Genomic DNA, 14,763 nt, shown 5'->3' with positions numbered 1-14,763 from the left:
TATTCTTGCACTGCGTAGTCGTCGGGAAGGCTCCCTGATTCAATTGACCATTCAGCGACGCCAAAGGAGTCGACGATAGCGTGTAGTGATTTTTATGGAAACCAGTCTTCACTTTTTGTTTTCTATTTTTTATTTGCTTTATTGTATTTAAATGAGTCTTTAAAACTTTTTAGCTGACCGATGTGCAAATATCACGTGTAACAATGGTGGCCAATGCCAACAAGATAGTAATGGAGATGCCAGGTGTTACTGTCAATTTGGCTACTCAGGAGAAACATGCGATGATTGTAAGTGCTACATTCTAACTGTCTGCTTATGTGTGGAAGGTGCACTTGCTTTAGAGAACGAGTTGTGTAATAAGCCCTCTCGTAGTTTCAACTATGTATAAATCTATGTCGAAGACTATAAGTACATAAGCAACCAAGTCATACGTTGTATGTTTAAGTTTACTCTCGTTAAACATTTTATAAGCGCCGGTGAGTTAGCAGATATCACATCTTTTATGATTATTTTTATGTACAAAATTTATGTTTCGTATTAACTGCTAATTTTCAGATAATGCTGATCCATGTGCTAATGTTACATGTAACAATGGTGGCGAATGTCGTGTCGACAGCAATGGAAACGGCATGTGCTTGTGCCAAAGTGGTTACACAGGCGCAACATGTGACGAATGTAAGCACATAATTTCCTTAATAGAGAACTTTTCAAAATAAAAAAATATTTCTCTATAACGGTACTCATTGCAAACTAGATGAAACTATTCACCCAAAGTAAAAGTGAAATTAATTCGGATTCACAAATAGCAATCGATGATTTTACTTACTTAAAATTTCATACGTTTATCTTTTTTGTAGCTATCCCAGACGCTTGTGCTAGTGTTAATTGCAATACTGGCAATTGCTCACTCAATATGTTCGGCAACCCCTTTTGCAGATGTCCCAACGGCTACTTCGGAAACAACTGCGAAGGATGTAAGACTTCTCAATTATATATTTGTTCATTGGGTCCTAGAGCAATGAGACTTAGGTCTAGGTCCAAACAAGATGCAACCAAACTCAATGTTCACCGTGTATAAAAATCATCTGTAGAACATTCTTTCATTAAGCTTGGTCCTGATTGTTGGAACAATACTTAATTCATCACTATCTTTAACTAATTAATATTCACCTGGTTAATAGAAGCTTAGGTAAAGATACTGTTTGTTTTTTCACTCTTATATGTTACCATTTTTGCAGACGTCTGTGACCTTATCAACTGTAACTTAGGAACATGCGCAGTCGAAGGCAGCATAGCATACTGCACATGCCCCCCTGGATTCATTGGTACCAGATGTGAAACCAGTACGTATAGAGATCTAATACCCAGTAATAGTCAAATATATAATAATAATAATAATAATAATAATAATAATAATAATAATAATAATAATAATAATAAATAAATAAATATTAATTGTGATACTGATGATGATAACGACGACGATGATGATTGTGATTGTGATTGTAAAGCTAAGCTAAAGATAATAATAAAACAACAATAATAACTAATAATAATGAAAATAATAATAATAATAATAATAATAAAATAATAATAATAATAAATAAATATTAATTGTGATACTGATGATGATAACGACGACGATGATGATTGTGATTGTGATTGTAAAGCTGAAAATTATGGATCACATTAGTTCACTCTAATTAGTGAGCGAATTAGTGAGCGTATTTGTTGCTGAATAAGAAGAATTTGCGATATATTTTTAATTTGTCTAGACATTTGCGCTGGTTACAACTGCAACGGTGGCTCATGTACATCGGATATCAACGGCCTTCCAGTATGCGATTGCCCAGCCGGATATAGTGGACAGAATTGCGAAACAAGTAAGTTGAATCATGAAAACAACAATGTACTTACAAAACAGGTTGTAACTCATGATATACCGTACTTCATCGTGTTTGTTTCACCACGAATTATAATATCAATCAGTTAATGCACTGACGGCGCCAGTGGGGGTAATGTGATCCTGGCGGACAAGTACAAGACCCATCGGGCACCTGAGAGAGTCAGACTTAAGTTATTAATTTGCTGCTACCAACGAGAGTTATTGAAATCGCAGTTACTAAAATTGGTGTATAATAAAGTACGAAAGAGTTTATATTTGTTGTAGGAATAACTACGTTTTGAATTTTTACTCCATAGGCTCATGCGCTGATGTAAACTGTAATGGTGGCACTTGTACTCTCACCAACCAAGGAGAAGCCGTCTGTATCTGTCCGGCTGGATACTCAGCCAATGATAACTGCCTATCATGTAATCTACTTTACTTTTCGTATCACATGATATAATTACGTAACAGTAACATAACAGACTTGTATGTGTTGAGCTAAAATATGTAAGAAAATATTATATAGGGCCTAATAATTTTAATTGCCTACTTTTTTGTATATTTAAGTAAGTCAATATCTTTTATTGACAATTAAAATTGGTATTGTTTTCACCAATTAACATCGCATAGATATTATTGGTTGTCTATATAAAATAAGATAATAAATTGGTAATTGGCCGTTGATTAATTTTCGTAGTGAATGTGTATCAAATTATCAAAAATTGAACTTACGCGGTTTGTGTGCCATTGGAAGTGTAGTGAACGCTTCGGTGTTTTAATTTGTTATTTTTGAGGTTTTCCTATTTGACCAAAGATGGTATACCTTTAAACTGTGTGATATACATTTATGTCTACATTATGAAGCCAGGTTTACTTAAATATTTACAGCGTTTCACTGCAATGTTTGCACTGCGCAGTCCCGACGCAATCAGGAAACGCTCCCTGATTCAGCTGAAGTTTGGTTTCCATACAATCTCTCACCAAATTGGCGACAGTCGCCGATAGTTGTCGGGAATGTTGAACCTGGTTCAACTTTTCCGATTGCGTTGCAGACGAATCGGGGTGCCTTCTCGATTGCTTCGGGGCAACTAGCAATGCACCATGATTCCTCTGCAACGCAATCGGCAAAGTTGAACTAGGTATGGGTGTCGCCGGTAGGGTGCACGCTATTGTATGAAAGCTGAGCTTGACCAATCAGCGTCGTCAAAGGAGTCGGCGATATCGTGTGTGATTTATATTGCAACCAGGCTTACGGTTTTATGTGATTTTTGTCTATATTATGGGTGCGATATGATATCATCATACCCATATATGGGAGTGATTGACATCACCATGCCCGTATATAGGCAAATAAAAGACATTTGTTACATAAAATTTGACAATGCATTCAAAGCTTTCGACATGGTCATTGGTAATATGAAATGACAATGCAAAAAATATTAATAATAATAATGTAGAAAACATGTTAAACTTTAACAAAAATGTAATTTTCAGCTGCATGTAGCAATTTCAGCTGCAACAGTGGTACATGTTCTCTTGATAATGGAATCCCTGTATGTAACTGCCCACTTGGCTACACGGGCTCATCGTGCGAAATATGTAAGTACATAATGATAATTATAAAATATTATATGATCTATATAATGAAGACCTGGGGTTAAGAACTATAATATGATTTTTTTTGGGGGGGGGGATTTGTGATCATAAATTTATCCTTTGTTTATGAAAGACTTTCAGCAACAACACAACAAATGAGGAAAAACCATTAAATTCGGACAAATTGTGAAGTTATCGATATACTGCCGTTGTAGAAAAAAAATCCATTTAAATTAAATTAAGACATCTGATTACTCTTTCAAACTACTCATACGTCATCATTATGCCATATAGGTATATATTCAAAGAACTCATAATGTAGTTTACTCATAAAGAAGTGTATATCTTTATTAATTTTCTTGATAATCTTTCAATGATTTTGATATAACATTCATATTCGTCACGTTACCCCATCTATTTTAACTGAGAATAATTTAATTTTTTTAGCCGTCTGTACATCAACCTACTGCCAAAATGGAGGAACTTGCAGCGTTAACTCAGCGGGACAACTCGAATGCGCATGCCCATCTGGATACAGTGGCAGTTTATGTGAAATGAGTAAGTTATGACAATGGCTTGTTTTTTTTCAAATTGTAAAAATGTTTTTAAAAATAGTGGACGCGGTTTGGCACAGTTGAAACGGTCGAGGTCGGGATTTAAATTCCTTGCTGTAACCAGGTGTATAGATACCTGGTGCGACTGAATGCTCCTGTACTTATTACAATATAATAACAAGTCATGGACACAATGACCAGGGAAAGATGCGCTTTCTATATGCAAATAAAGGCGCTATGTAAATAAACGAATAAACAAAAATAAAGTAAAAAATAACGTGTTACTGAAGCACAACTAATACATGATTGATAGAAAATAGTGGGAGGCCAAAGACATTATAGTCCCGCAGTAGTAATAATAATAATAATAATAATAATAATAATAATAATAATAATAATAATAATAATAATAATAATAATAATAATAATAAATATATTAATATTAATAATAATAAAATATAAATGTAAAATACCTTATTCATCACCTTTGGTTTATCAGCACGTCAGCGATAGGCCTACTCATTATAATAATAGTTATAATGATAATAACTATATATAACTTTTCCAACTACTAATACTTTATTCATCAATTTAGGTACATCATCACCTTGCACAAACGTCAATTGCAATAACGGTGTATGTTTAGTAACGAACCTTGGAGGTTCGTTTTGTAATTGTAACACCGGTTTCTCTGGTTCAGACTGCAGTGTACCAACATGTAAGTTGACGAATAAAACTTGACTATATTTCAATAGTATTGTGTATCGAACGTCACGTGATATTAAATCCACCAATCAAGTAACAAGAATTATTTTAGGTTTAATATTCGAATTAAATAACGCCATAGCACGGCATAAATTATTGACACAGCACAGCACATACAGGCCTATGCATGATACTATTTATAGGGTTATATGAGGTTCCAATAATTCGTTGCCTTACGCCATTTATTTTAACTAAGAATAATTAAACTTTTTTTTAGCCGTCTGTACATCAACCTACTGTCAAAATGGAGGAACTTGCAGCTTTAACTCAGCGGGACAACTCGAATGCGCATGCCCATCTGGATACAGTGGCAGTTTATGTGAAATGAGTAAGTTATGACAATGGCTTGATTTTTTTAAATATTGTAAACATGTTTTAAAAATAGTGGACGCGGTTTGGCGCAGTTGAAACGGTTTCCCATCCTCGAGATCGGGTTTTAAATTCCTTGCTGTAACCACGTGTATAGATACCTGGTAGGGCTGAATGCTCCTGTACTTATTACAATAAATAAATACCTGGTACAATAAATAAATACCTGGTAGGGCTGAATGCTCCTGTACTTATTACAATATAATAACAAAGTCATGGACCCAAATGATCAGGGTAAGAAGCGCTTTCTATATGCAAATAAAGGCGCTATGTAAATAAACGAATAAACAAAAATAAATAAAATGAAAAATAATGTGTTACTGAAGCACAACTAACACACAATTAATAGAAAATAGTGGGAGGCCAAAGACTATTATGGTCTCGCAGTAATAATAATAATAAATATATTAATATTAATAATAATAACAATAAAATATTACTAATTCCTTATTCATCACCTTTGGTTCATCAGCACGTCAGCGATAGGCTTACTCATTAAAATAATAGTTATAATGATAATAACTATATATAACTTTTCCAACTACTAATACTTTAATCATCAATTTAGGTACATCATCACCTTGCACAAACGTCAATTGCAATAACGGTGTATGTTTAGTAACGAACCTTGGAGGTTCGTTTTGTAATTGCAACACTGGTTTCTCTGGTTCTGACTGTAGTGTATCAACATGTAAGTTGACGAATAAAACCTGACTATATTTCAATAGTATTGTGTATAGAACGTCACGTGATATTGAATCCACCAATCAAGTAACAAGAATTGTTTTAGGTTTAATATTCGAATTAAATAACGCCATAGCACGGCATAAATTATTGACACAGCACAGCACATATAGGCCTATGCATGATACTATTTATAGGGTTATATGAGGTTCCAATAATTCGTTGCCTTACGCCATTTATTTTAACTAAGAATAATTAAACTTTTTTTTAGCCGTCTGTACATCAACCTACTGTCAAAATGGAGGAACTTGCAGCGTTAACTCATTGGGACAACTCGAATGCGCATGCTCATCTGGATACAGTGGCAGTTTATGTGAAATGAGTAAGTTATGACAATGGCTTGTTTTTTTGTTTTTTTTCATATTGTAAAAATGTTTTAAAAATAGTGAAAGCGGTTTGGCGCAGTTAAAACGGTTTCCCAACCTCGAGGTCGGGTTTTTAATCACTTGCTGTAACCACGTGTATAAATAGATACCTGGTAGGGCTGACTGCTCCTTTACTTATTACAATATAATAACAAAGTTATGTGGACCGAATGACCAGGGTAAGAAGCGCTTTCTATATGCAAATAAAGGCGCTATGTAAATAAACGAATAAACAAAAATAAATAAAATAAAAAATAACGTGTTACTGAAGCAAACTAGCACACAATTAATAGAAATAGAAAATTGTGGGAGGCCAAAGACTATTATGGTCTCGCAGTAATAATCATTATAAATATATTAATATTAATAATAATAATAAAATATTACTAATTCCTTATTCATCACCTTTGGTTTATCAGCACGTCAGCGATAGGCCTACTCATTATAATAATAGTTATAATGATAATAACTATATATAACTTTTCCAACTACTAATACTTTAATCATCAATTTAGGTACATCACCTTGCACAAACGTCAATTGCAATAACGGTGTATGTTTAGTAACGAACCTTGGAGGTTCGTTTTGTAATTGCAACACTGGTTTCTCTGGTTCTGACTGTAGTGTATCAACATGTAAGTTGACGAATAAAGCCTGACTATATTTCAATAGTATTGTGTATCGAACGTCACGTGATATTGAATCCACCAATCAAGTAACAAGAATTATTTTAGGTTTAATATTCGAATTAAATAACGCCATAGCACGGCATAAATTATTGACACAGCACAGCACATATAGGCCTATGCATGATACTATTTATAGGGTTATATGAGGTTCCAATAATTCGTCGCCTTACGCCATCTATTTTAACTAAGAATGATTTAACATTTTTAGCCGTCTGTACATCAACCTACTGTCAAAATGGAGGAACTTGCAGCGTTAACTCAGCGGGACAACTCGAATGCGCATGCCCATCTGGATACAGTGGCAGTTTATGTGAAACGAGTAAGTTATGACAATGGCTTGATTTTAAATATTGTACAAATGTTTTAAAAATAGTGGACGCGGTTTGGCACAGTTGAAACGGTTTCCCAACCTCGAGGTCGAGTTTTTAATCCCTTACTTTAACCACGTGTATAAATAGATACCTGTATATACAAATAAAGGCGCAGATAAATGAATAAACAAACATAAATAAAATAAAAAATAACGTGTTACTAATGCACAACATACGATTGATAGAAAATAGTGGGAGGCCAAAGACTACTATGGTCCCGCAGTAATAATAATAATCATAATAAATATATTAATATTATTAATAATAATGAAATCTCACTAATACCTTATTCATGACTTTTGGTTCATCAGCACGTCAGCGACAGTCCTATTCATTATAATAATAGTTTTAATGATAATAATAATTATAAATAACTTTTCCAACTACTAATACTTTATTCATCAATTTAGGTTTATCATCACCTTGCACAAACGTCAATTGCAATGACGGTGTATGTTTAGTAACGAGCCTTGGAGATTCGTTTTGTTATTGTAACACCGGTTTCTCTGGTTCTGACTGTAGTGTACCAACATGTAAGTTGACTATACAACAATGTCACCATAAAAAAAGTACAACTTATATATTATAATATGTACTACAGTAAATCTTTACAATAAAATATTTTTTAAATGTTATTATCACAAAACTTCGTAAAAGAATACAATTATGTTGAAGTGACCTTGCCCATGTTATATATAAAGGCCAAATATAACGGCATCATATAATAATCATCATTTGAAGATTTTTACATGAAGATTCACAACTATGACATCATGCCATATATGGTACAACTGAGATATTCATAGATATATTATGGCAATAATGCTTTACTGCGTTATTTTGTAACTTCTTAGCTGTTTGTACATCAACCTACTGCCAAAATGGAGGAACTTGCAGCGTAAATACAGCAGGGCAACCCGTATGCGCATGCCCCTCAGGATACGGTGGTAGTCTGTGTGAAATAGGTACGTTCAGACGATGATATACATCATTCATATTGTATATTTACATAGTTAAATCATGGTTTAATATTATATTTGAAGCTCGTGTACTAATACATTATAAAACACTAGACAGCCATGGACGCTGAGTACCGGTATGTAGGATTCATTGTTAGCTGAATCGCAATTGATTATAATTTTATATGTTAGATGAGAGAAGATGTAGCTTGATTGTTAAGATGCTCACCTTCCAATTCCACGGTAGGGTCAAATCCTGTGACCTTGACCTTACCTTCGTGTTATCACGACTTAGGATGACAAAGATACCATTCATCCTGTAATTGGTGCGATTCACTTACTCTTGGATGTGGAGAATATTTAAAAGTTGCATATCAATTGTATCATTACATCAGACCATTCATTTTATCATTTTATATTTATCTATTTACAATATTCATGCAGACATTTTTTCCCGATTATTAACTGATAATGAAAGAAATTATGGAGGGAACCATCTAAAATATGATTGTTAAAACTAATCAGATTTGCAACTCTAAAGCGCTGTTTCTTTGACAAAAAACAGTTGTATTCATCGTCATAATGTGCCTATAGAATACCACAGTCGTGTCGTCACGACGCCAGGTGGCGCTCTCTGCTGTCAACAGACGTTGGTTACCGTTCCTTACGCCTGAATGACTTCATAGGCTTTCTGGAATAGGCATTTTAACATCTAATATTTTACCATCAAAATGTACCGGTACTAAAAACAGAAAATATCGCATTATATTAGTTATATGGTTTGTCAGTGAAGAAAATGGCGTCCGGTTGAACTCTTTTTGCAACGGTAACAACGGAGTAGTATCACGTGGTATCATGATGTAACACTGTAGTACTCTATATATTATGCTGCGATGATGTGATGTCATCATCATCATATTTAGACATTTCTGCCTGTAGAGTACAAATTTGTCGCCACCAACGTCATGTTTGCAATGAGACTAATTTGCTGTTTGTTTCTGACGTCTCTGTTTATCTTTTTTTGGTAATGTTTTGCGAATATAACTTTTGTAAATAAGTACTTAAGTAATATTTTTATATGCATAAATATCCGATTGTATGCAATGAATTCGAATATAAACTGTTCTTTATATTAGATACCATTGCTATTTTTTTTGTACATTTTATAAATGTCTGACTTCGAATTAAGAAAATTAATCATCCATCATCATCATTCATGATGTTCTTGTCTTCCTTTCTTCAGTTTTACCAGCTGAATCATGTATGACTATAACATGTCTTAATGGAGGAACCTGCTACACGTCTGCATCTACCTTGTTACCATCCTGTTTCTGTGACTCTGGATACGAAGGAGATCGTTGTGAAACACCAACAAGTAGGTTTACTTTACGACGCGCGCGCAACGGATCATTTTTAATGACGGTCCGTTCAGACTGCCATTAGTGAGCTTTCGATCCATGACGGTAGGCAGGATGAGAGGACGGTAAAATGGTACAAAAATTTATCTGCGTGTAAGTTCAGTACCCTCCGTCTCGCTCAAATCCAGAACGATCTTCTCTCGATTTAACGTTCGGTCTAAAATATGACGGGAAGCGATGCACCGGGAACCAGGAAATATTTAAGTTGTGTGTGATGCATGACAGACGAAACCTAGGCCTAGGCCTTTCAGCTTTCTGTGCAAGTATCCTCTCCTTACCTAAAATAACTGTTAAACTCGTCATTCTCAGTTCCTTAGATCGCGCACCAGGCTAGGCTAAGAAAAAGTTTGCAAGAAAGTTTTCATTCGACGTTAACTTGAGCGCGTTTGTGTACGAGCCTCCGTCGTGCAGCGAGTAGAATGATCGAAACGTGTTTTCACAACAGGACGGGAGGCGTTCATGACGGTCAGGTAGATCTCCGTACATATTGCCCACCGTCGTGAATCGAAAGCTCACTACTGACAATAATCAGACGGCGTCGTGTCGTCTAGTGCTCACGGACAGCGGATTTGGATTCGTCGGCCGACGGTCGTACGACCGTCGTACGACGCAGTGAGTGCCAGCTTAAGACGCCTGTCTGATCTTAGCCGGTTATACTCGTGATATTAGCGAGTCGAGTGGTCGAGCGGTAAGGCAGGGGCGCCGCTAGCTACAGCCTTTAACATCGGCGCTGGTTCCAGCCGCTCCTCGCCCATGGTTCGGTTGGTAGAACCAAGTCTTCTCGGATAAGTACTTAAAATGGAGGTCCAGTGTATACATCTGGCTCGTGCGCACTTTAAAGAACCCATTGCATCTTTCGGAAGAGTAGGGGGTTACCCCGATGTTGTGGGTTCATTTCAGCCCCTGTCGTTGTGGAATGATGTGAACATGTATCTACCAAGAAGCGCCTCTTTACGGCTGCTAGTTACTCACGGACCACGCCCATACGCAATTCAGCACAATGACGCTGCAAGTTATGGGTTATTCTCCTACCTTTACCTTTACCTTTATATAGAGGGTGATTTAATACCAGAAGGACCTAATAATATAATTCAAGAAGTTTTTATTTATATTCTTCTCATAGGTAAAGGTAGGTAAAGGTCGAAACCGGAAGCTCTGGGCTCACAGGCCGAAGTGCCCGTCTCTCTTTCCTTAGCGTTTGGGCTGTGGAGGATTCGCCACTCCCCCCGCACTGCAGTCTGTTTTACCTTCCCAGCATACGCCGATACCCATTTATGTAGCCATGAAAAAAAAATATAGCTTTATATATTATAATATGTAATACAGAAAATCTTGACAATAAAATATTTTTTTAATTCTATTATCACAAAACTGCTTAAAAAGAATACAGTTATGTTAAAGTGTCATTGCCCATGTTATATAAAGGCCAAATATATGCCATCATATGATAATCATCATTTCAAGATTTTTACATGAAAATCCACAAAATGATATCATGCCATATATGGCACAAAGATATTTTATAGACATATTATGACAATAATGCTTCACTGCATTATTTTGTTTTAGCTATTTGTACATCAACCTACTGTCAAAATGGAGGAATTTGCAGCGTGAATACAGCAGGGCAACCCGTATGCGCATGCCCCCCAGGATACTCTGGTAGTCTATGTGAAACCGGTACGTTCAGACGATGATATACATCATTCATGTTGTATACTTTTTTTAAGTAGTTTAATATTATATTAGACTGTGCAAGGCTGTAAGGGGTGGGGGCGGGGTTCGCCACTCCTCCTGCACTGCAGTCTTTTTTACCTTCCCAGCATATGCTGATACCCATTTGTACACTTGGGTGGAGAGAGACAAACGTAGATAAAGTGTCTTTCCTATGGACAAAAAGCGACTTGCACAGCGAGGGTTTCGAACCCTCGACCTCAAGGTTGGGAGTCCGAGCCACACCCGTTGGTTGCGCCAGCCGCTTCTCATAGGCCTAATTTAAAATTGCAAAAAAAAAAAAAAAAAAAAATCAACTTACGCCTAGTAAGATTAATGTTTAAATAATATTATGACAGTAGCGTAGTTGAGTAAACTGGTGGTAGCCACTAGTGTGTTTGCGCGCTGAACCGTCGAGTCTCGATCCCTATTTTTCAGCTGAAGGACTGAAATGTATTAAAAAGAACACCGTTTTTCGGAAGAGGCTTTTGGTCTTGCGTACAATATGGCCCATGTGCACCATAAAGATTGCTACTTTCTTCGGAAAAAAAATTGTTTCCCGTTGTACCACCCACTTCACATGAAAGACCCCAACTGGAAATAAGTCTTGGTGTCGACACGAATAAATCCATTCTAATCCAATGATAAGATATTTAAACTTAAATGATTAGCATAATTATAACTTAGTAGTGTTTCGTTTTCTTTTACAGATTGTTTAACAATTGGTATAATCATCAATCGATCGATTGATTATCGATTTATCGTTTGTTATGTAACATTACTAATTCGTTTTATAGGAGCTGGTGAATGCAACAATGCTCCATGTATGAACGGTGGAGTATGCACACCTTCAGGTACCTGGTATATATGTTCATGTGCCCCGGGATTTTCTGGTCCAACATGTGAAGGGAACAGTGAGTAAAATATATTCGGTGTTGAATAAGTAGCCGTATTATTTTATATGATATATATTAGGCCCTTTCGTATCTCAACTGCGCATTACCATGTCAAAGGTCAAGTTGCCTAAAGCATCATCATGTGTACAGTATATAATAAATTAATTCTAAACATTATGAAAATGTACTATAATTATAGTATATTTTGTTAGGACTCTATTTAGGCTAATAACGTAAAATGGAATTCACTGATAACATTTTTATATTGTACTATGAATTAATGTGGCTTTTTACCTTTGTTGTTAAAAAGTGATGATTTTATTAAAACATTTTCTAAACAGCTGGAGGTCTTTGTGACCCAAATCCTTGCCAAAATGGAGGTGAATGTTCTATTTCCGGATCAACATATTCATGCACATGCGCATCTTCATATACAGGAACCAATTGTGAACAAGGTAAATAAACTGTAAAAAAAAATTGATTTCCCAAGGACTTCAAAAGTGTAGGAGTTTAAGAAGATGAGGGTGGGGTGGGAATTCAATGTAATAAGCCTAATTTTACAAAATTCTATAATAAAATATAGTATAGTAAACACATAATATAATGTATTATAAACTTTAGGCCTATTCATTGTGTAAAATTAAATATGCGTGTGGTTGTACTTTTTAGCATCGAATGCCTACTGCTCTAACAATCCATGTCAAGCTGGTGGCGTATGTGTGCCTTCAGGAACCTATTATTTCTGCGATTGCCCAAATATGAATACTGGGTACAACTGTGAAGATAGTAAGTTGTTCAAATGAGTTTAATCATAACCTCAAGATGCAATGTGAATGTAAATGATTTCGTTACAAAATCCCTGTCATCAACATTAAAAGCTTTGTCAAGTCAGTGGCGTAGTTGAGTGTAGAAATGAGGGTTGATGTTGAGGACTTGATAATGGATGGAAGCTTGCTGGTAAAGCAAGGTGACATGAGGAGATTTTTAAATCTTTGAGCGTATTTTATTGCTTGTGGAATGGGATTTTTTGGTGGGGAGGGGGAGTGGCGATGTCCCCACCTACCCCTGTAGATACTCTACTGTGTCATTGTCATTTATCATTGTAATATCCAGAGCTGCATAACGGCTGGTTCCAATGATTTTTATTTGTCCTTTGTTGTACACTCGTATTAATAACATTTTATAAATATTCTTTGCTTTAGTTTCTGGAAGTTGTTCTGGTGTTACTTGTACTTTTGGAGCAGTATGCATGAGTGGTGCTTGCGCATGCCCGATGTCGTGTACGTCTAATGGAATAGCACAGGTTTGTGGAAGTAACGGCGTCACTTATACCAACAGTTGTTTTCTTGATTACCAAAGCTGCTTTCAGCAAATCACTATCACCGTAGCATACAGTGGCGAATGTTTAAATAGTAAGTTCTTTAATTACTTGTATCATCATTTTAAACCTCCTTCGGTTATTCAATGTATTTCAATGCCGATGCCGGGCACACAATTCATTTCTATAAAGAACGTGACGTGACGGTGAGTGGACCACGATCCGTTCAGATTTAACCAATAATCAGCAGGCGGCGTCGTATCGTCAAACTCTCATACAGAACAGAGCGGAGATGGTTTAGTCAGCCGACGCAACGTCTGCACGGCTTTAACATCTCATAAAAACATACATATCGCCAGAAATCGATCTTTTTTCAATATTTCTAGAGCCTTTAATAATACACTTACTACCAACTTTTGGACGAGCTTTACCAACGTCAACAAATATTTTATTCGAGCAAACTTATGAGCACTTGTCTGTAAATATCGACAAATTTCTTTGTCCATATTGTCGAGGCCTAAAGCAAAGATGAAAAAAATGATTTTCTTCATATTTGGTAACTGATTATACTTTGGATGAATATGGAAAAAATGAGATATTTTCAAAAAGAATTATCGTGTTGCCATGATAACAGGTTCTGTTGTTTTCCTCCAAAATAGACCTAATTCAATTTAGCAAATGATTTTGTCCTAAAACTAAACCTGACGTTCAGAAATAGTGAAGTGGAACAAATTGTTGTTATGCCATAATGTTGGGAGCATCAAGGTTGCTCAAACAAAAATTGAGACAGAAAAATTATTAATTTTTGAGATACCATTATTTTTTTGTAGGGATGCTTGGGCGGATGCAGGATTTGACGGTAGTGGGTGCGTGAGAATCGGGGATTAGTTCCTAAAATTTTGAGAATATTAACCTCTAGGTGCCCGGAAATTGCACTCTCATACCTTAAAAATCTTACCAGTAATTCATCATACCTTAAAAATCTTACCAGTAATTCATATCAATCAGTACAACAATTATCTTTCTTAATACAATTTAGGGGGCGCGATTGCAACCCCTGCATCCGCCTCAGGGATGTAGGTTGTTGTTTGTTCTTCCTTTGTCAGATTCCTCTTCTG

General features: G+C 35.8%; 1 protein-coding gene across 1 annotated transcript in view; it reads left to right on the top strand.

The window, feature by feature from the left end:
- LOC117101631 (neurogenic locus notch homolog protein 1-like) overlaps positions 1-14,763 on the top strand; it is a 34,555-nt gene that overhangs the window by 16,124 nt on the left and 3,668 nt on the right. Inside the window, exons 17-30 of the mRNA XM_033241635.1 lie at positions 174-287; positions 556-675; positions 858-974; positions 1,239-1,343; positions 1,776-1,883; positions 2,203-2,313; positions 3,383-3,487; positions 8,196-8,306; positions 9,544-9,675; positions 11,288-11,398; positions 12,229-12,345; positions 12,669-12,782; positions 12,997-13,113; positions 13,530-13,739. Of these exons, the coding sequence (XP_033097526.1) occupies positions 174-287; positions 556-675; positions 858-974; positions 1,239-1,343; positions 1,776-1,883; positions 2,203-2,313; positions 3,383-3,487; positions 8,196-8,306; positions 9,544-9,675; positions 11,288-11,398; positions 12,229-12,345; positions 12,669-12,782; positions 12,997-13,113; positions 13,530-13,739 (1,692 nt within the window). The remainder of the gene's footprint in view (positions 1-173; positions 288-555; positions 676-857; positions 975-1,238; positions 1,344-1,775; positions 1,884-2,202; positions 2,314-3,382; positions 3,488-8,195; positions 8,307-9,543; positions 9,676-11,287; positions 11,399-12,228; positions 12,346-12,668; positions 12,783-12,996; positions 13,114-13,529; positions 13,740-14,763) is intronic.

Source organism: Anneissia japonica, unplaced genomic scaffold, assembly GCF_011630105.1.
Source record: "Anneissia japonica isolate Jap-2015-1 unplaced genomic scaffold, ASM1163010v1 scaffold1696_len571195_cov180, whole genome shotgun sequence".
Classification (NCBI taxonomy): domain Eukaryota; kingdom Metazoa; phylum Echinodermata; class Crinoidea; order Comatulida; family Comatulidae; genus Anneissia; species Anneissia japonica.
Note: the sequence above shows the minus strand (reverse complement) of the source record. Positions and strands in the feature narration are given on the sequence as shown.